We start from the raw sequence: 21,166 nt of genomic DNA, 5'->3' as shown, positions 1-21,166 counted from the left end.
AGCACACTTACAGTAAATCGGTATCACAACACCTAAAAGTCATTATTCAATACTCCCTTTGTTGAATTTGATGAACTTTGTTGTACCGCTGCTGGCGTTTATGTAAAATGGTATACGCAGGCTTGCCTGCCAACAGTTGTATCGTCACTTCGGGATGGGTTTAAGAATAATTACAATCTGTTTTGTGCTCTGCGTCTTGCTGCTCCTGCCTCAAATGCCACTTCAAACAAGCTTTCCTGTCTGTGCTAGCAACCTTGAACAACAACAACTTTACCAAACTTCACCAAAGCTCGCTAAGATGCCTATTGTACATGGCTGCCTTGATCTCTTTCGTTGGTGTATGATTGTTCGCTAGTATCAGTTACCTGTGACCCTGCCTGTGAATTTGCTGGCTGCTATTTATGTGTGTATGCTGCTGCCATTTATCTGTGTGTGGAAGGTGCACTGGTATTGATGGTAAATTACTTTCTTAGTCGCTCAGCATAATTCTTTTTTTGGTTGTTTGCCACTGCGACTCAGTGGTGAAATCATCATCTGCCTATCACACTACACTTCATCAGAGAGTGTTTTGTTCTTGGATGACAACAAGAAGGTTAGTTCCCGTCCATACACACAGTAGTCTTCCAATGCAGTTTTTGGAGGGGAAATTTAGTATTGATGAACTTGGTGTATGTTTTCATGGAGTGGCAAGGTCAGAGCCTTGATGCCAAGTACTAACTCTGTACTTGTACATTAATATATAATACAATATGATACAACTCTAAATCCCTTCCACATGAGCTGGCTGTCTGAATTGATTTCAGAATACATTAGGCTACAGCAAATAGTTTCTGACGTAATCGATAGGTGTCTGTATTAGTGTGCGAGGAATCATATGTCTCAAACCACTAACGACAGAGGTTCAGCAGCTAATGTATGTGGATTGTATTTCAGCAATTTGTCATGGATTGACTTGAGCTGGACAGATGATCGTAACTGAGAGTGATGGGATGGGAAGACTTATTCAACGCCCAACAACATTCAGAAAACTTCCACTTACCATGTTCCTTTACTTGACATCTAAAGAGGCTGTGTAACTTGTAACTGGGACGTACCTCAACAAGTGTTACCACAGAATGCGTATCGTACCATGACACTGTGACCAATCTGTTCGCTCGTTTTGATCAGGCGCGTGTCTCGGCCTGCTGGGAAAGGATGGCTCTATTCCCAGCTCTGTGCCCAGGGCCCCCCTTTGTCTTCGCAGGTACAGTACAGGCCTTGCTCATCTCAGGGGAAGCAATTAGATTTAGCTATGCTGTCTCCCCTAAAGCATAGACCTCTATCACTGCACAACAATTAATGTTATGCCCATTACAATGTAAGCTTAAGCCCATTTGGCCGTAGACCAGGGACAAGTCATTTACATAGGATTGTATGTAAATTAATGACACTGTATGTCGTAGCATAAATGAAAGAATTGCTTTGAGCGGGCCTGACAAAAATTCCACTGCCAATGTGTTCTGGAAGACATTAACACTGTGGTAGTAAATACAGGGTAGGAAAGTCTATGCTATAATGGCTGTGCTGTGGTATGCATCATCTTCAACCAAACACCTACACGTACAGAGTTTTGAAAGGAGTTCAAAAATACCGCCGGAGGTGTCCCTCACCTTCCGTTTTTTGTGTGTGTGTTGGCATTCTAAAATCGAGTCGATTTGGGGGAAAATCCTCCGAGCTTTTTTCTTTTCTTTTTTTTGTATCACACACTCGACAGCCATTTTAATTCCAGAGCTCGCCTCCCTACGTGCAGATGTTTCAACAAAACAAGTTCCTTCCCGAGGCTATTTTGCAGAGGCACCGTCATTGTGTCCGGCGATTAAATAAAAATAGTAAAGCCGATTGTGACTGGTTTAAAGACCAGAGCACGTTTTTCTCCCATCCCAGAATGCTGGGTGGACTAGCCAGACCCTCCTCCGCAGCACTGTGGAGGAAGGTCTGGCAATGCGAGACTATTAATAACAGTGTAAGTGTCTGACATTAATGGCTGACTTGTTAATTAAAATGATGAAAAGAATTTAGCACACACCGAGATCAGAGGTACTGTACAGTACAATGCTCCTGGAGCTGGCGTGTTGAATGATATTTCTGATTCACAGTCATCCCAACCCAGTGTATGCCTGCTGCGGTGCTTTAACTTGTAACACATCTGTTGGTCTTTGTAACTGCTGCCGTCCTGAAACCTGTAGTGGCTGAGAATAGTATGGCGGTGAAAACAGATAATCTTCTCAAAACTTTTCTTCCCTGTTCTTTTTTTTTCTCCAATATTTTTTCCTTCCCCTTGCTGTACTCGGAGGCTGTGTTCTTGCTTTTCGGAAGAATGGAATTAGTATTGCTGTGCATGCTAACACACTAAACTAAGAAGGTGAACATCTACATTTTAGGATTGTGATAGTTAGTATGTTAGTATGCTGATATTGGCATTAACTCAAAGCGCTGCTGTGCCTAAATACAGCCTAAAAGAGCCACTAATATGGCTATATCGCACAATACTAGTCTTTTGTGATATAGTGCCGATACGACCCTTTACCCGGGTTTCAGTACGGACACCCTTTGATAAAACATGTTTTTCTACAAAACCCCTTTTTCATTTAACAAAAGACTAAATAAAATACAGTCTAAAATTGGCAAAACTTTGATGTAAATCAGGAGTTACGTGGTCAAAGAATAAGCAGTCGATATGTTTGTGTGTTAACGGCTTTCATGCTTTTTAAGAGGAGCATGGTCAAAGGGATCCACTGTAAATGCAGAGCCACCAGCATCTTTGACTATCTCCCTTCCTCTGATACTTGAATAAAAACACACACATGGTCATCTAACTTGAAGCACAATCCATAGTGTCTTCCAGCAGTTCTCTCTCACTAATTCGCTTTCTCTGCTTCACAGAGCACTCCTTGCTCATCCTCCTCATCCTCCTCCTCCTCCCACTCCCTTTCACACTCTGTTGATCAGCTCAGGAAAGGGAAAGTGCTTGTGTGAAACCTGAGGATCACTTGCAGCCTGAGGAAGCAGAGAGAGCGTGCACATTGTGTTTTACCCTGCAAGGTAAGAGTCTGCTCAGAGGGACAATTGATAGCAGTTAGCCCTCGCACTGGACCTCAAATTCTGTGCACTGAAGGATATAAATTTGCCATCTGAGAGCAAACCAAAAGCCCTGCAGTCAGAGCAGCTGATGATCTGTTGAGGTTTGAAACTTTTGCTCTTGAAATGGAACCTTCAGGGGGGGTTTTGTAATCGAGTATCGCTTTTATTTAGTAATGTCATAAAAGTTGTAAGGTGGTTATTTGGAGACAATCAGGATGTTTGCTGGCTTAATTTGAAAATGTATTAGTATGGTTAGATTGTAGGCAAAGGACCATTGCAATTTACTTGGTATATTTGCTTTTACCACCACTAGTCCTGAAATAGCTCGAAAAATGTCCTTGAAACAGCTCCGGACACATAAAACAAACATTACCCGGCTCCAAAAGGGCACGCTGAAATGTCTTGTGTTTTATTATGGCCATGCATACCTGGGGGCAAAAGCATAGGAAATTAGCATAGGTTCTCAGGTGTATTGCCTTAAACTTGGCTTGGTTTGTTTTGCCTGCTGCAATGGCTGTATTTGTGTGTTTGAATGTTTACTAAAGGCTGGTAAGGGGTTGTCATTTGAATTAAGAGGCTAATATTAATCACCTCTGTGTTACAATTTTTAGAATTATATTTACTGTTAACCCGCAGCCCTTTTAGAAGTACCCAAATAATTGTATTCCTGTATCTGTACAGAATTTACTTAAGTTACCTCCTTGCAAATAATGCCACAAACGCACTATATTTAAAAATAGAGAAGTTCCAGCCATGTGTACACCAACCAAGAGGACCCAGTGGAGGGAGGACCTGCAGCATTTCCGTAAAGACAACGGCTTCTCCAAGAAAGTCCTGCTCAACTGCTGCCTGGTGCGACGCATCATCACCTGGGCCTCCCCAAAACAAAAAGGTACAAAAAAACACAGATCTTTGGCTACCGATAGCAGCTATGCTGTCAGGCCTATAATGAATTATCACATACTCACAGCATTATTCATCACAGAATGCATGACAAAACCAAGTGGAAAATAGCACACACAATAAGCAAACAAAAAGTCACCCAAACAAGAGAAAGCTGTTACCAAAACTGGAGAACTAAGTCCTGGAAATATAAGTACAGTGTGCACTTAAAAGACTGTAAAAACAAAAAACTGATCTAATTTCACTTTTGAGATTGGATTTAACAGTAACACTATACACTTATCAACTGGACTGTTAACCTGAGTTCTGACTAGACAAAATGGAGCAAAAGCACCCGAGTCCAGAATGTACTCCATGTCCAAAAACCGCTCAGGTTGTCAACAGCATTTAAAACACATGATGTGGGATTGCTCAGTTATCCTTTCACCTTTATTGGAACACCAGAATTCAGGATTTTCCTGAAGTGACAAATGATCCGAACGGATTGCACCACGAGTCACGCTAGACAGCTCCAGTAAATGAACTCTCTCTTTTAAACCTAGATCATTATTGATTACTGATTGGGTTACACAAAGGCCATATAGCCTTATATAATAGGATCTATAGCTACATTTTCTTGCCACTGGAACAGGCAACATATCAGGCAGTAAGATACAGAGGGGAAACACGTGGCTGTCTTTAGCCAAGGCCTTTACGTCACATTTAGATACATCAGAGTTAGATTTAAGCCCCCTTTCCTCAAATAAGGAAATTATTTAAATGCATTTTTGTCCTAAAAAAAGAGCCTTATTGTGAATAGCAGATTTGAGAACTTGATTTTGATGTTGAAAAGAAGCATGTCTAATGGCCTTTTTTTGTGAAATGATTTGTTATTCGAATTGGTATTTAGGCACAAACTGTAGGTACAGACGTGTTTTTGGATCATGAAAATGGGAAGGATCTTTAATTTGTCTTTTTCTGTATTGCTTAGTGATGTATGCACTTCATTTGTCTTCAGTTTTTTGTTATATCTTGAGTGTTTATTTGGCTGCAGTAAAAGTTCGGAGATTGCGGTTTCTTTCCTCATCTATTTTGATTGTTGCTGTTTATTAGTGACACTTGCTCAGTTGCCATTATTGTTTTATAGCTCAGTGATATGTCAAGCATTACCATAAAATCTGGAGCTTTTTGTAATTGGCAGGTGTTCTGCATTGATATGGCTTGTCAGATAAATGGCTTGTGTTTTGGGTATGATTTAGGATGCTATTCAACAGTCATGGATGTCGCCGTAGGGACTAAATAACATCTGCAGTGAAGATTTTTCTGCAGGGGAAAAACAACAACAGAAGGACTCTAAAACGGCTGTTTTTCATGAATAAGAGAAGCGAGATTATGCATATTCACCTTTTCTTAGAAAAAGAGAGAACTTTTCTCATTTGGTATTGGTTACATTGGTGTCAAGGGGCAGGTCCTGTTTCTAGATCACATAATCAGTGTAGTCTCTTCTTGTACTTTGGCCTCTCCCCGTTTGTGTGTGTGAGTGTTAGCGTGTGCATGTGCACCTGCGCAGTTATCATTTCAACCTATCCCTCTCCTAACATGCAAGCTGCCAGCCACAGCTGGAGCCACACCGGGACCCAGGTGTTTCTGTGAGACGCATTTGAATTAGACACAGCATTTGTTTCAACTTTCAATCCTTTCTCTGTTTCATTAGAATGCAGCCTCCATCCCAGGGCAGGCTGCATTTTTTTTTTTCTTTTTTTTTTAAACCACCTTAGGTTTTTGCTCGAGTTGGCTAAACAGGAACACAGTGGTACTAAGAAAATAACTTTTTACAATAACATCGCAGCAATGGAGTTTCCTATTTTGTATTTAATTTTGAACTTTCACTTGCCAATCTGCTGAGCACTGCTGTCACTTTTGGATTTTTCTTTTTCTGATGTCTGAATTTAATACAGACATCAAGAAAACCATGAATTAGAGAGCACACATTTACACAGTAATAATAATATAACAGCTACATTACATACATAAACAACACATACATTTGAAGCCTGCATTCCTACAGTAGCATATGTTTGTCCGTAGGTGTTCTCGTCATCAGCTGGCGTCACACACTAGTAATATTATTCCCTGTCTTGCCCAGAATAACCTCGCAGCTTGCTGTCACACTATAAACCTGCCAGGTTGGTTCCTTTTGGCTGTTGGAGCAGTCCCCAGAAAATGAGCATGCTCACTAAAGCAGGTAATTCTAGAATTGCATAAGCCTCATGTTGTGTCCACAGGACAGGCTTCTGCTCTGAGAGAACATGTTAGAAATTCCTGCTGTCTCTATGAGGGAAATAATTCGTACAGTACTGTATGCACTGTATGTCCCACAATGTAACCAGCTGATAATTTGTTGTGTTGTAACACAAAATAAGTTGTTACTCAATGTGGGGGTCTAATGCACACATTTCTGGTAGAAATCCATCGCTGTACCTCATGTTTACTGCCAGGAGAGGGCAGCAAGCTACAGAATAAATAAATGACTTACCATGACACACCGATTGCTGCATTCAGAGCTGTTTATCAGCAGTGTCTTGAATGATGCACAAATGTGTCAATTTTAATGTAAAATAATTTAAAGTCGGTCATTTTATTTGGTTATGGCAATATTACATAGTACATACCACTGAACATGTCTATATAATTTGCTGCAGCAGGGTCTGAAAAACACCAAAAGAACAAAACTAAGCCTGTAGACCGATTTTAAAAATGACAGCGTAAATGCTGCTGCAGTTGTTAACAACACACCCACCCCCCCTCCCACGGAATACATCACGTGTCCTCTTTACACTTAGGTAGTGATACTGTCATAAATTCTGTGAATGTCTGCACTGCAGTAGTAATTCAGTGGCCCTAAATGCACTCACTATAGCTAAGATATTTCTCTTTGCCACAGTACTAAAATATGATGACAGGTGTATATGGTTGCCTCACATTCTGCTTCCTGACTGAACATTCAAGACATAGTGTAGTTATATCAGTGTTCATCAGCAGCAAATAACACTCATGCACGATTTGACAACTTGTTCTGTTTTCCCTTGTTACATTAAGATCACTTATATTTTCTGCAGATGACATGATCGACAGCTATTTGATTAGTTTGCTACTTGGTCTCCTTTGTTTGTTTTACTGTTGAAGAAGTAGGTATTTCATTCTACATGCATTTATTCCAACAAAACATTGCTTAATGGAATATCTACAGTGCAGTGCTATTTAATACCCCCCTTAACCAGTACACCTTTACACATTGGCTTATACCTTCCTCAGATACAGTATGTGCCAGATCAACATACTATAGCTTTAGACATGCAATCTGGACATGCTGTTTCCCAGTTTATTCTTGCTTGCATGCCCCACTACTCTCCATAGCTTTACCTAGGCACCAATTCCACCACTATGAGACTGGCTTTCCGAGTCATGTCCTTCGAACAGCGCAGAAATGGCCTGGAAATTGATTTACTTACAATACTGTTTTGGCCAAGTCAAAAGTAATAAATCCTAGTGAGGAAGTTGTACATTCAAGGTTGCATTTGTTCCTCAATCCATTTTTTGTTGTCAGACTACAACCTCTGGCTTTTTAAAATCGACACACATCATGATGTATTTGTGATAACTTTGCGTCTAAATCCCACCGCCTTCCCTCACTGAACTGACAAATAATTGTTGAGAGTTTGCTCGCAGTGTGATAACTGCTTCCAACAGTGCGACATCATGATGAGAACCATTGCTAAAAGGACCCTTAAACCTTGAGAAATGTACCAGTCACCATTATTCTCTAATTTGGAGGAAATGTTAAACCTCATTAAGAGAGTCCTGGGGTGTGTGTCCTTGATGCGTGTCATTCTCTCCAGTGATTTTGTAGGAGGCAGAATTTTCTTAATAAAAGAAAAATATATGGCCACAAGTTTTAGGTCATATGTCTGCTTTCAATATAGCAACTTGCTTTTCATTTTAGTCTATTTTCCCACTTGGCAAAGAGTGCAGGCCTCTGTAGATCTAAGGTGGAAATGGGAAAAGGCAATGATGGATTAGAGGGGAAGTTGAGGCAGCATGCAGCCTCTCGGCTCAGAGGAGAGGGGAAGAAGAGTGATTGCCCAGGGACTGCTGTCTGGCTGAGATGCAGACGTGTCCTACTGTTGTCATTCATTTGATTCAATGTTGTGAACATGATTGCTAGAGAATGCGGGGAAAAGCTCCAACAGTGATACCTTACCCTGACATTAATCTTTTTCATAGCATTAGCTAGTACTGGGATCGGCCGGAGAGAAAATATTGCAGGTTGTACAACTAATGCTCTGAGATGACGAGAGCAAATTTGTTGAAATGCAGTGGCCAGCGTGTTTAACGTCTCTGCATACTTATGAGCTTGCATATATTTCACCTGCAGAGCCTCGGATCTTATAGCAGGTTAGTTCTATTCTGTTGGATACAATGGTTTTTGTATTACACTTCAGAGATGCGTCATGTCTGGCCATTAGTGCATTTTAATATGTATTAAAATTCATGTTTTTTTATTGTAGAAAATACGTTTATAATCATCATGCATTGTGCTATGTGGAACAGCAGAAAAGCTTTCTACTGGTCATTGTGCGATGCATAATACTCTGGCTAACAATTCTATAAATGGCTCAAATATCACCCAGACGAAGGACAAATGATTCGAGAAGCACTTTCCATTATGTCACACCACAGTGAGCCTGGCGTTCTCTTTCTCAGACATGGCAATGACCCACACCCCTCTGTTGATGAGCAGGGATTAGCAGCTAACAGCCAGGGATTAGTCTGAGAATAGATAGACCCCAGCAAACCATGTTGTTTGTAAAACACCCTAAAGTAGCCTGTTGACAGACAACACTCATACTCCGTCCTGTCAATTGGATACAGCTAACTGAGATCCCGGGTGGTTCAACATGTGACTGTGCGCCGGTCATCGCTGTAACCAAGCCTGGTCCTTGTTCAAGGCTATACCAGGAAATCATTCTACACATCATTAAATATGCATTGGTTGCCACATGCAGGTGTTCTTCCACAGACTTGGTAACTCTTTGTTTCTGAGAGAGAGCCACATGTGAGCATATGGACTGCTTTAGTTCTGAAACAAAAAAACCAAAACCATAAAACGGTTCCATGACAACTGAACAAATGCCGATAAAGATCATGCTATGGATGTGAAAGCTCTAGAACAGCTACTAACCTAGGTCCATAGAACAGCTATGGACCTTGTGGTGAGATTGTTGTCTTAGTTAATTATCTTTGGGTTTTGGACAGTGTAATATTCATCACCTTTGCTCTTGCGGGGGAAATCTTCTCTATTTCCTCGAAGTTTATAGACAAAATTAATTAAAAAAAAAAAAGAAAAAAAAAAACTGATGGAAAAAAGAAGTTACTTGCAGCTAAGAAATCTGAACAGCAAAGTGTCTTCCAGGTGACTTTGTTTCCTATTAAATGAGTTGGAATGACTCCTATTCTAGCTATAGACTACATTAGTTTTGGAAAAGTTGGTGTGAAGTTGTGAATGTCATTAATCATCAACTGCTTCTGCATATATTATTCTACACCTGGCTTCCTTCTGTTCCTCACACATCGTCCTTTGTCCTCTTGTCTGCTGGTGATACAGGCGTTTGCCGGTAACCTACTTCAGTCAAGTGTTTGTATTCTAGCAGTGGCCTGGGCCCGCTATAAATAGGCCCTCCTGATTGATACCCGGTACAGTGAAACCTTGTAAGCCTTTGGCTGCCGCAGGGCAGAAGTGACTTTCTTGTGTCTGTGTCACTCGACTTTAACACACCTGTCCCTGTCACGGTCTAATTTATCTCCCCTGCCTGTTTGTCAGGCAGCATCCAAGCACCAGGCAAAGGTTCACTGCCAGACCTGAAAGACCATGCAAATTCATTCATATCTCCCCCTGAGATAGCTTCTGAAAAGGTGTGATGTATTTAATGTTCAACCTGAAGGATAAGCATCTCCGACCGATTCCAGTAAGGGATTTCTGGATGTATTAATGCCTTGAGTAAAGTCATTTTAAAGTAACCTGTAACATTTGTACATGCACCTCATCAAAATAACACATTACATGCCTGATCTATACCCAGTTGATGACATTTTTTACCTAGCTTTTCTAATCACTTGGCTTTGTATAGGTCTCGTTGTGGAAAAAAAATACATGCAGAAAAGGATCTTTCAAAGAACTGTACCATGAGCAACAGTGGGCAATTACAGAAATTTAAACTTTAAGCATCAGGAAATATAAAGAAAACCGTGTAATAAAGCAATGTTTTGGGCTGGTGTAGTGGGTTCCCAATAAAAAAGATTGAAAATGCCAGTGGCCAAGGTTTTTATTGCTTCTCATTAAAAACCTACATTACTAGGCAATACTACAGACCGGCTTAGGATGTCTTTTTCACAATCTATTATTAAACATTACTTTGACACCAATGCAGCATTTGCGATGATAAGTATGGCACAAGGTGTGGGCACTGCCCCAGTTGGCTGCATCAACCCGCCACTGTGAAAAGAAACAGAAAATGGATCCAACAGTGCACGTGTCTGCAGATTGGTCCCAAATTACAGCGTGAAAAGGCTGTTGTCATTTACATGACATTTTGTGATGCAATCTTGCAAGCCAATGGTAATTTTGGTGCATTTCGGATAGTTTTTGGCAAAGTTTCACTGAATAATACATTTTTTAAAGGAGTGTGTTTACTCTAGCAATTATACTTGGCAGTTTCTATAGTTTTTCCGTTATAGACTTTGAAATAGTTATTACTAGTAATGTTCAAAACTAGTAATGTTCAAAAGATAAGGTAGATTGATTATTCTCTTCTAATCAGTTACCATGGTTAACGAGCATCAGAATCCAAATGAAGTGCAGTTCTTCTTGGATGAAAGGGAACTCAGTTAGCAAATGTGAAGGTGGTTAGGTCAACTTAAATAGCTCATGTTAAACTTGTTAAACTGTCTGGCTGGCTATCAGAGTTGTAATGTGCTCTGTATTTGCTTATGTTAAGATAGTGGCTAAAAACAGTTCTATGGCAGGAAGATATTGGACATTTCCAATTTTGTTAAGTGAGATCATGATAAACGAGTATTGCCATCATTGTTATTATTATTACTATTTTGCTTAATATTGGCTCAGCAACTTTAAAAACTGTTTACTGTTAATTTTAACTTGTAAAACGTGTCTGCTAAATACAATAACCATAACCCTTCCCAAAAGCTACAATAAAGCTGAGAGTAGTATATGCCCTGGAAAAGAGCACCAATGCAAGATAAGCTAATTAAGCAATTCAAGGAACACTGATGCTTGTATCAACACTGATTTTATAGATCACACACTTTTCAGCTACCCAACAGGCCAACCGCTAGCATCTTCAATGTAAGCTTAAGCAGTTAGGTTACCTGACAGCCACTAACTTTAACTGCTTGTTGTCGTTATGACGCGAGGTGCACATAATGCACACACACACACACACACACACACACACACACACACACACACACACACACAGCCTCCCTCCCTCCCTGAGAGTCCCTGTTAATTTGCCTACTCCTTACCACATTGTCATCTATTCTCTCTTCCATCTTTTCCTCTCTCGCTCCCATGGCCCTGTCATGGTCACTCTCCTCCTCGGCTTCTTCCCCTGTCATGATGTTGTTTCTGCTTCTCTGCGTAGCCACCCACCTCTCCTCCTCCTCGGCTTCAGTTAATGCTGATGTTGAAGCAGCTACTACAGCCCCAAACATGTCCGAAATGTTTTGAGGAATCCGCCTGTAGATTCTTAATCTTTTTCACCCGTAATTTCTCTGCACCTCTCTTGCGCTTTGGCGGTCGTTTGTCCATTTTAACGTGGATGCTAAACTTCCAGCATAACTATAGAGGGTTTTCACGACGCGTCATCAGACCGGAAGTCGCCATGTTGGAGGTACTCCGCATCACAACAAAGCACAGGCACTGAAGTAGATCCCGAACGGCATCAAGGAAAATGGTTAATTATTGCCGTGTTTTAGGTTGTACCAATAGGTCAGACCGAGAAAAACATTTGGAATACTATCGACTTCCAAAAGTTATTAGAAACCAGGGAGAGGAATGCCAGAAGTTATCAGAGGAAAGGAGGCGCTTGTGGTTGGCAAAGCTCAACCAGGATCTACGAGGGAAACTCTGTCTTGTTCGGTCTTTGAAATGAAAAAAAAAACTATTGAGAGTCACTTGGCTACACCTTGAGTATCACAATGATATCATACAGTTAAGGTTAGGTTGATTAAATACGTTATTGCATTACTTACTTTGGCCTTCACAACACAACGGTCGTTAATGACTTGGTACTGCGTCTCCCTCACCCATCCACACACCATCTGGTTATAAGCCTCCAAACTTTTGTAGGATTTAAGGTCTTCCGCTGTGTATGGGCTCGGCGAGAAAACCAGGTAGTTGACTATATCGGGATATGCAACTAAAGGAAGAATCACCAGGTCTCCATGGATCCAAGAAGAGGGAGCCAACTTGTAGGGATCTGCACCGCCAGTAAACTGTAATTTCTCAAAATATATGCATACATATAATATATTTTGTGGTCCAAGTCCTTCCATGCCTTTGCATCTTGACGCGTTTTGATGAGCTTTTCTGTTGTTTAGACATAAAGTATTAAAGTATCCAAAGTGCACAATACTCCATTCAGTTGTTTACACCGAGTGCCTCCAATATGGCCGCGCATCCAGGTTACCGCCCAGAACGTGACGACGGTGAAAAACCCTCTATTACAGCTTGTGTCTCAGGGCTGGGAGGCGTGGCCATAGTGGGATTCGTAAATGTGCGGCCCGGAGTGGGAAGGGGGTTCCTGGATTTGATTGGGTCAGGCCAGTGCCAATAAAGAAAATTAACCAATGGGACGCTGTGCGTTCTGTATGGGCCGGCGCGGCCAAAAAAAAAAAATCATCGGCCATGACCGGCGACCTACCGGTCAGTCTGACATATGCCGATTTTATTCCGGTCCAATTCACTCGGGCGACGCATGATTTACATCGCGCAACATCAGCACCACACGTGCACATGCAGGGTTTCCGCTGTATGCATGTAGCAGGGGCGCACTGCCGCTCAATCAGCTGTTTATGAAATGTCATAAAGTCGTAATTATACACGGCTCTGCAGAGCCGTCTGCTCTACTGATCTCAGGCTAACAGTTAGCCTCTCTCTCTCTCTCTCTCTCTCTCTCTCTCTCTCTCTCCCCCCCCCTTCTGAGGCTGAACAACTGGAACAAGTAACGCGGGTCCCGTGAAATATGACACCTACAGTTTATTGGAAAATAGTGTTGGGCACACTGACTTTGATGAATTTACTGTTTATCAGACCACAGATGAGACAAGAAGCTAACGTTGGCAAACGCTGTGGTCCCTCTGCCTACAGCTGGCCGCTGTAGGAGACGCTGTATTAAACAAAAAAAAGAAAAAAAAGAGACGCTGTATTCCTCCGACACGCTGTATTAACGTTACTGTTTGAAACGCTTTCCAGGTTAGTGGGGATGCATACCGCTCAAAACCAACATTAAAAACGTAGTAATCTTCCCTCAGCGTTTAGTTTTGTTGCTAAACTGTGTGTAAAATGAGCGGTGACGTTAAATCATCTGTTTCAGGTAACGGCACTCTAGGGTACCGTCTACTTGCTGGATTGTTCTGAGGTAACCGTCGGTAGCTAACGTTAGCAGACAAGTCTGTTGACAGCAACGGTAGTGTTCATATTTATGCACAATGACATAAAGCAAACTTGCTAAAAAAGGAACTACACGCTGTTTTCAGGTAACGTTACTGTTGACGTTCAAACAGGCCTGTGTGTGTGTTTTGAGAAATATCTTTATAGCCTACTGCATTAAGGCTATATTTATTTTATTTTTTATTTATTATTTATATATTATTTTATTGCCATTACCTGTTTTCATACATAGAAGTTTGAAAAAAAAATTTCTATGCAAAATGTAAAATTTTCTATTAAAGAAAAGATAGAAAATAAATATTTGTGTGTGTGCTGTAAAGTGGTTAGAATTTTTTTTTATCGGAATCGGCTAAAATCGGTATCGGCTGGTCAAACTCAATGAAAAATCGGAAATCAAAATCGGCCTACAAATTGTAATCGGTGCATCTCTAGTGGAAGCGCAAGCATCCTCTTTAGTGCAGCAATGCAGATTACTGCAGCCAAGAGGGACATCTGTGAGCAGATACATAGTGGACGTTGAAGAATAGAAGACGGGGAGTGAGACATTTGAGAAGTCGAGAGAGAAAGGGAAGAGTAATTAGCAGGAGAAACGGTGGAAGGAACAGATAGGGACAGTGCGCATACAGGAATAGAGACAGAGACAGATGGCTGAAGGTGGAAGCTCTGTCCGAAATGCCAGAGAATGTTATATTTTACATTATGCTCCTGTGACACACAAGCAGAAATCTGTTGAACAGACTGGAGTCTGCTGCAGCTGGACTGTTGAACCTGGACATTTTTGACAGTAACTAAACCACTACAATACCCCTTTTATTAGCGTTTACTGAAACATCAATAGCAATACAAAATGAGGAGACCAAACTATACTAATATTTCAATTTAGGGGTAAATCACCAGAGGCCCCACGATGCTTATGTCACGATACGATGATATGCAATTTTAAACGATATTCTGCGATATATTGCAATTTATTACCTTTTTTCAACTTTAATTAATTATGTCCCCAAATGAAAACTTTGTATCATTCTGTATATGCTGGCTGTCACAGCTGTTAACCGCACCAGAAAAAAAACAGTATGTAGTTTAACAGTATTACACAAATTACTTAATGAAAGCAAAGGGCTGGTCATCAGACCACGATACTTTTTTGTTATGGATCAAAATGTGTCCAATGTTTCGAAAAGCTAGCCTCGACTGCTTTCTTATATCCATGCTCTTCATCATGCTAACATGCTTACAATGACGATGGTATTAATATCCTAATGTTTATAAGGTGTAAGGTTGGCCATATTTATCTTAGATTACCATGTTACATAGTCTAGCTGAGGCTGATGGGAATGCCATTAGGCCTAGTTGTGCAGGTATTTGATCATAAAGTATCAGACTAATAAAATTTTTGTTATTACAATTTATCCTGAGGGTAACATGAAGGTCTGGGCCAAATTACTTATTACTTACTTACTTAATTATTGCAATCCATCAAGTAGAGGGGAATTTAGGGGATCAACAAAGTCATTAAGATACATCGTCAGTGAACCACTGAATACTGAAATGTATTCAGTACATTTTTGTGCCGATCCATCCAAGAGATGTTGAGATATTTCAGTGGATAAGTGGGATATTTTTCCCTGCTAGTGGCACAAGAGTCGGTGTCACCAAAGTCGGTACACTTAATCCTCTGGGAACCATGAATGTGTACAAAATTACCTTGCAATCTATCCAAAAGTTGTTAGGATATTTCAGTATGGACCAAAGTGGCGGACCGACCGACATTACTACCCAAGAGTTATGGCACTAACGTGGCTGAATTCCTTTAAGAAGGGTGCTGAAAGAAAAAAAAGATTTGTTACCAGTATGAAAATTATGGTATGTATTGGCAAGTACAGCATCGTTTTTGGTCGGACTGAAATGCATTCAATCAGTTTCCCTTGAAACACAAGCCAGTGCCTTGCGCCAAGATCAACCTCAGATAATTACTTTTCTTAATGCTGTGAAAGAAAGCTCACTTTATCTTTGTCATAGTGAAGATCACTTTCTCACAGTACAACTGAGAATTGGTGTCTTGTTAGTTCCCTTGTTAGCATTTACCGCATTCCTTTAGTGCGTAACGTTTTGATATTCATGAACGTCCAGTACATTAAAGCCATTGCCAAATGAGTTGCTACAAAGCTAATTAAGACTATCAGCTCCACACAACTCTCTCTGTATTTCTCAGTATGGCTATGTTCCGAAAATGATGTCGTCCGGCGACTTTTGCGCGCAGAAACTTGAGTGAAGATAATTACCTCTTCTGAACAGTCCATGTTTTTTTTAATCCTCCGTGTCCGCCTTGGCTACTAGCAACTGCGTCGGGGATGGTGCGTCGACAGTTTTGTTGTCATTACTTAAAATTCCTCATGGGGCGACAGAAACTATACACTATAGCTTTAAATGGCACTTGTAGGGTTTTCTTACTTTCACAGAGAACAAGGTTGGGAATTTCTTACCCATGCAGCTACACATTAAAGGCCGTTTTATGGTTCTTCGGAGGCTCCACGCAGAGCTTTCGCCGTAGCCTACATAAGTGGCCTGATGTTTAAAGATGTGTGTGTGTGTGTGTGTGTGTGAGCGAGGGAGAAGTGAGAGAGTGACGGCGAGTAGCTTCGGAGCGAGTACCGACTCTAAAGTGATAGTAAGAGAAACAAAGTGTCTCCCCTGTGTTTTCTGACCAAGGTGGGACATCTTTAGCAGGAAAAGTTAACCCTCTCCTTGATTTCATGTTGTTTATGGAGAAGGAGAACCAGGAAATGAGTCAGGGGAAATGCAACGCTACCAAGCCACGGCTGAGCGACGTGCATGTAGTTACATTTTTCAAAGGATGCACATCAGGCTACGGTGTAGGGTCCGGCGTAGACACAGAGGGGTCTGCGGGGATACGCGGTCGATTCGACGCAGAAGCATAAAACGGCCTTAAGGACACCCTCTGTATTTGCTGCTCCACTAATGGCACCACTACCATTTGTTGTCACTTGAGGGAAAAATCAGGAGTATCCGTGCTCCCAGTAGACAAGGCCTATCCTTCTTAAGTAACTGTTGTAGTTTGTGCTTGTCGGTCTATCGGCAAACACACACTGTGCAGAAATTGGGTCAACAAACCACACCAGGCCTCCTGCAAGAAACCAAAGAAAATGAGGTCATGGAAAAGAGAAGGCTCTCATCTGGCCTGCAGAGCTTTTTAGCATGGCACAATATACGCTTTGTTATGACAGTTAACTCTGTCTTAACACTAACAGAGTCACTCGCCAGAATAAATTGTCTGCATTAGTCCTTGCTGTGTGTTTGTTTGACATTATGGAACTGCTTAAGTAACAGCACCTATTTTGGAGGAATAGTGCTAGTTCGTTACACTCAAACTGGAGTGTACAGGCCTGGATTGGTGCAAAATGTTAAGTATCTTAAGAATTTAAGTATTTAAATTATTAAAAGGACTGTTAGAACATCAAATGGATTTAGTAACATTTACTACATCATTCATACATTAAAACTCATGCAAACAGTGCTTTTTTTACAAAGAAACATGGACTCTTTTCCATGAACCACTAGTTGAGGGAATGGGACCTTTCCTTAAAACAGAGGACATTAGCCAGCCACATAATCCCCTTGTAATGCATTTCCGCGTACTTCTAGGAGTGCTTACTGGCAGTCCACTTCTACTGATGAATTTCAAACTTGATGGCCTTCCAATAATTACAGTGGTAATGATCATTTGCACTGCATGGTGGTGGGTGTAATTTGCCTATTCCCATGGCAGCGACTAAGTTGTTTTATTTTCTCATCCTCAAGGCAGTCATTCAGCAAATAGCTCTTTGCAAGAGAGAATAGTGTTGTTCCCCCCTAGTGTTAAAATTGTTCATGTGTAGCTGCAGAGTAAGTGAATTAAAGTTTTTCTCAGGGAGAAAAGTCCCAGCTTGTGGTGCAGAGTAAGGTAATTCTCCCACAGTAGTGGGAGGTTGGTGCTTTGATTTGCCCAGTGTGTTTTTTGCTCTGGGCTGGTTAATAATACAGGCGACCAAACGCCAAATCCTAATTGTTCCCTGGGGACTCTGAATGACTTCACTTGTGATGTAATGTCAACTGTGATTTAAATATTGAGCAAGGAAGGTTATTTAATATTGCACCTACTGTACATCCTGTAGCAGGCCTCCCATTTGAATACTGTAATAATGTGGAACATATTTCTCTTGCACATGCCATTTTGAATGTTACGCAGACTGTAAAATAGTTTCTGTATGCTAGGACATGAGTTCAACATGGCCGTTAGTCACTGTAAATGAAGTTAGAATATTTACATCAGCTGAGCACAAATACTGCTAATGTAATCCTTAGCATGAATTAGCATCTTGTGTTCCGTAATGAAAATGATTTAAAAGGTTCTGAGATAATAAAAAGAACCCTAATCATCCCCTTAAGGTACCTTCTCCCTATTAGAAGGATCTCCAATTACATAGTTCAATTAGCTCTTTCTCTCTCTTTGATCCTAAGCAATTGTTCAAGCACATGTAGGCTTTTTTTGTAAATACAATTATGTTGTATGTATAATTTAAATAAATCCACCTTTTGATGCATTCATCAAATTTTTTTATAGTATACACATTTTTAAATTGACTCAATATCTCTTGGACGGTCGCTCCTCTACCTCTGTCTGGACTTAAATATATCTCTGCTATGGGATGGATTGTCATAAAACTTTGTACAGACATTCACTGTCCTCAGAGGATGAATCGTACTAACGACTTTTTCCTGCAGGTTGACAAGTCAACCTCATGTCAACCATGACAACCAAAAAATAATCTAGCCTATAGAATAAGTTTTTATTTGCTGTCGGTAGCCTATGGCAACTTCAGACTCAAACACACGGAGCTCTGAAGCAGACCCTGTGCGCCGCTTAGTGTCCACTCTCGCTGTAAAACGTTGTGCAGCTTCAGGTTTGTAATGGACGCACTTTGCTATGACGCGTTTGTGCTCCGTATATTTCTGCAGTAGTTTCGGTTTTCCACCTCCGACGTAGAGCAGCGTACAGCCTTTTCCCTAAACGTCTCATTCAGAGACCAGAGACCCAAAACGGGACTCTGAGTCTGTCAGAAGGTCTGAGATCTACCGTATCAGCAGAGCAATCACTTATTGCACAGCAGGATATGGTGCAGGTAGATTATTTTCTGAAATGTTGTGACTTTATTCTTGTAATAGCCTATTATAACTTTATTTTTCTCAAAATATCACGGAGGAGAATAAATAGTTGAAAGCAATACAGAATGCCTGAGAGCCTTACTGCAATATTTTCCGTTTTTATATTTGGATTGTAATCTATGTTTCCCTTTACATGAAGATATTTGCAGCATATTGATTCAGAAAAAGGTAGAAATAGGTGCATACAAATTCACCTGAATGCAGGAAATGAAGTGTTTTAATGCTCAAAATGTTCAGGGGGTGAACCCCCAGACCCCCCATCATAAGTCACCACACAAATCTGGAAACAAAACCCTGTCCTTTGGGTTGCCAGGCCAGTTATGATTAGGCCAAATGTTGGTGCCATCTAAATTACATCTACAAACTGGAAACTGAAATGAACATACACTGGCTATTAACAAGCTGGGTAAGCCAATTGCCGTTTTGCATGCCATTCAGTTTATTTAAATGGGTCTGGGCTAAGGCCCAAATCTACTCAAGTCCTAGAAACGCCCCTGCAGTAGACTCCTAATCTTGTTAAAATTGTGAATTGAGAGAGCATCATATACTGCAGCTGTTGTGGACCCTGACTTGTCCTGTCAGACAGTGTTCTGTTTTGTTGAGTCTTGGATCTATGTTCTGCTTTGTAATTCTGCCTTCACTTCTGTTTTAAGTGCTCCCTCAGTTGATACAGTCTCTGCATGGTCCATAACAATGGCAGTTAGTGGATCTGTGTGTGTTCGCTATTAATCAGGAAATAAAAAGCAGCCACACAGCAGTAAACCCAATCTCCCGCCTGATATTGTTTCTCCTCTCCATCAAAGTTCAGGGCTGCCTCTGCCACATTATTGGTGAGCTACAGGTGGCCTTGGTAAATTTGCTCCAGCACACTATTGTTAATGATTTAGTGTGTTAGGATTAATGTTCACACTCTATCCAAATGCTCCTGCCATTGTTTGGTTCAGTGATTTCAGGTTTTGTGAGGACTTTACAAGAGGGGGGGGGGCTCTGCTCGAGATTATATAAATCTTGTGCATGTACATTGGTCTTTACTGGCTTTTATTTCATGTTAACAAGGACTCTACCCCCATATTGGCTCTGCTTAGCCTTGCTTTCACTGCTCCTGAGAGATTGAGGAAAGGTCGATTGGCTCCTACTCAGAAAGATTTACATAACCATGATGATTATCATATATATACAACTAGAGTTTGTTTTGAAAATGTATCCAAGTAACAATATTTAAAACCAACACTCAAATCTTAAGAGAATGAGACATTAGTGTTTCTCTGAGGAGAAGGTGTTTGATGCAACTGATCTGCATGCAGAGTGCCTGGCCAGCATATCAGGATTGATGCCCTAGAAAATCTGCATCTAATTTAATACTATGAATTTCCAGCATTTGCAGACTAGGAATGAAAATGCATGTTTTTGTGTCAATATCTTGTAACTCTCAAGCCAGATTCAGATTCATGAATCTTTCTGACATTGAAAGGATTCTGCAATACAGTATGTTATCCTCCTGCTTATGTCTGAATTTTGTTGTTTTGGCTTATGATAATTTTCAAAACAATATTTCTATTTGCTTCGAATTAGTCCTTGAAATAAAAAAAGATTCCACTAAATGGAAAATGGAATAGTATTTTACTAAATGAGAGAAATTAAATGTGCTCAAAAATATGTCCCATTTGACACGAAAAAAACCTATATATATTCAGCCAACATGTCGTCGTAACTGAAATGGTCTTTCTCAGAGAAGAAGCAAAAGAAACTGATGTTCTGAATCATTACCTTAACATTCAATACTGGACCAACTCTATTTTCAATAGAAGCAGTGCTCTGCTGAAACATTATTGAAATGCCATCTACATTTCCCTGGTGCCATACTTTCCCTCTTTCCCCCATTCAGTCACCTCCCAGAATATAGGTTAAGATTCATGATGTTAGTGTGCCATCATATTTAAAGCCATGGTTGGCCCGAGGAACAGAAATATGGGGGACTGACGCTTTCCAGATCATTATTGTTTTTGCTCTCAGTGAAAACGAACGCTGACCCCTCAGTCAATCAAACTGAGTGATGAGGTGAGCAGCAGGAGTTCATTACTGTCTCTGAGCGTGATGTGTTCACTCAGATACAGTATACTGTGATTTCTGTCTTCTTTCCTTTTATCATTCTCTCTTTTCTGTTTTTACCACCCTTCAATGTCAGAA

The 21,166-nt window shown here is 40.7% G+C and overlaps 1 protein-coding gene across 1 annotated transcript in view; it reads left to right on the top strand.

Moving 5' to 3' along the window:
* The first annotated feature begins 3,873 nt into the window (after positions 1–3,873).
* The window catches only part of kcnip4a (potassium voltage-gated channel interacting protein 4a), a 123,487-nt gene continuing 106,194 nt past the window's right edge, over positions 3,874–21,166 (top strand). Inside the window, exon 1 of the mRNA XM_078275740.1 lies at positions 3,874–4,012. Within this exon, the coding sequence (XP_078131866.1) occupies positions 3,874–4,012 (139 nt within the window). The remainder of the gene's footprint in view (positions 4,013–21,166) is intronic.

The sequence above is a fragment of the Sander vitreus genome, chromosome 19 (genome assembly GCF_031162955.1).
Source record: "Sander vitreus isolate 19-12246 chromosome 19, sanVit1, whole genome shotgun sequence".
NCBI classification, from domain to species: domain Eukaryota; kingdom Metazoa; phylum Chordata; class Actinopteri; order Perciformes; family Percidae; genus Sander; species Sander vitreus.
Note: the sequence above shows the minus strand (reverse complement) of the source record. Positions and strands in the feature narration are given on the sequence as shown.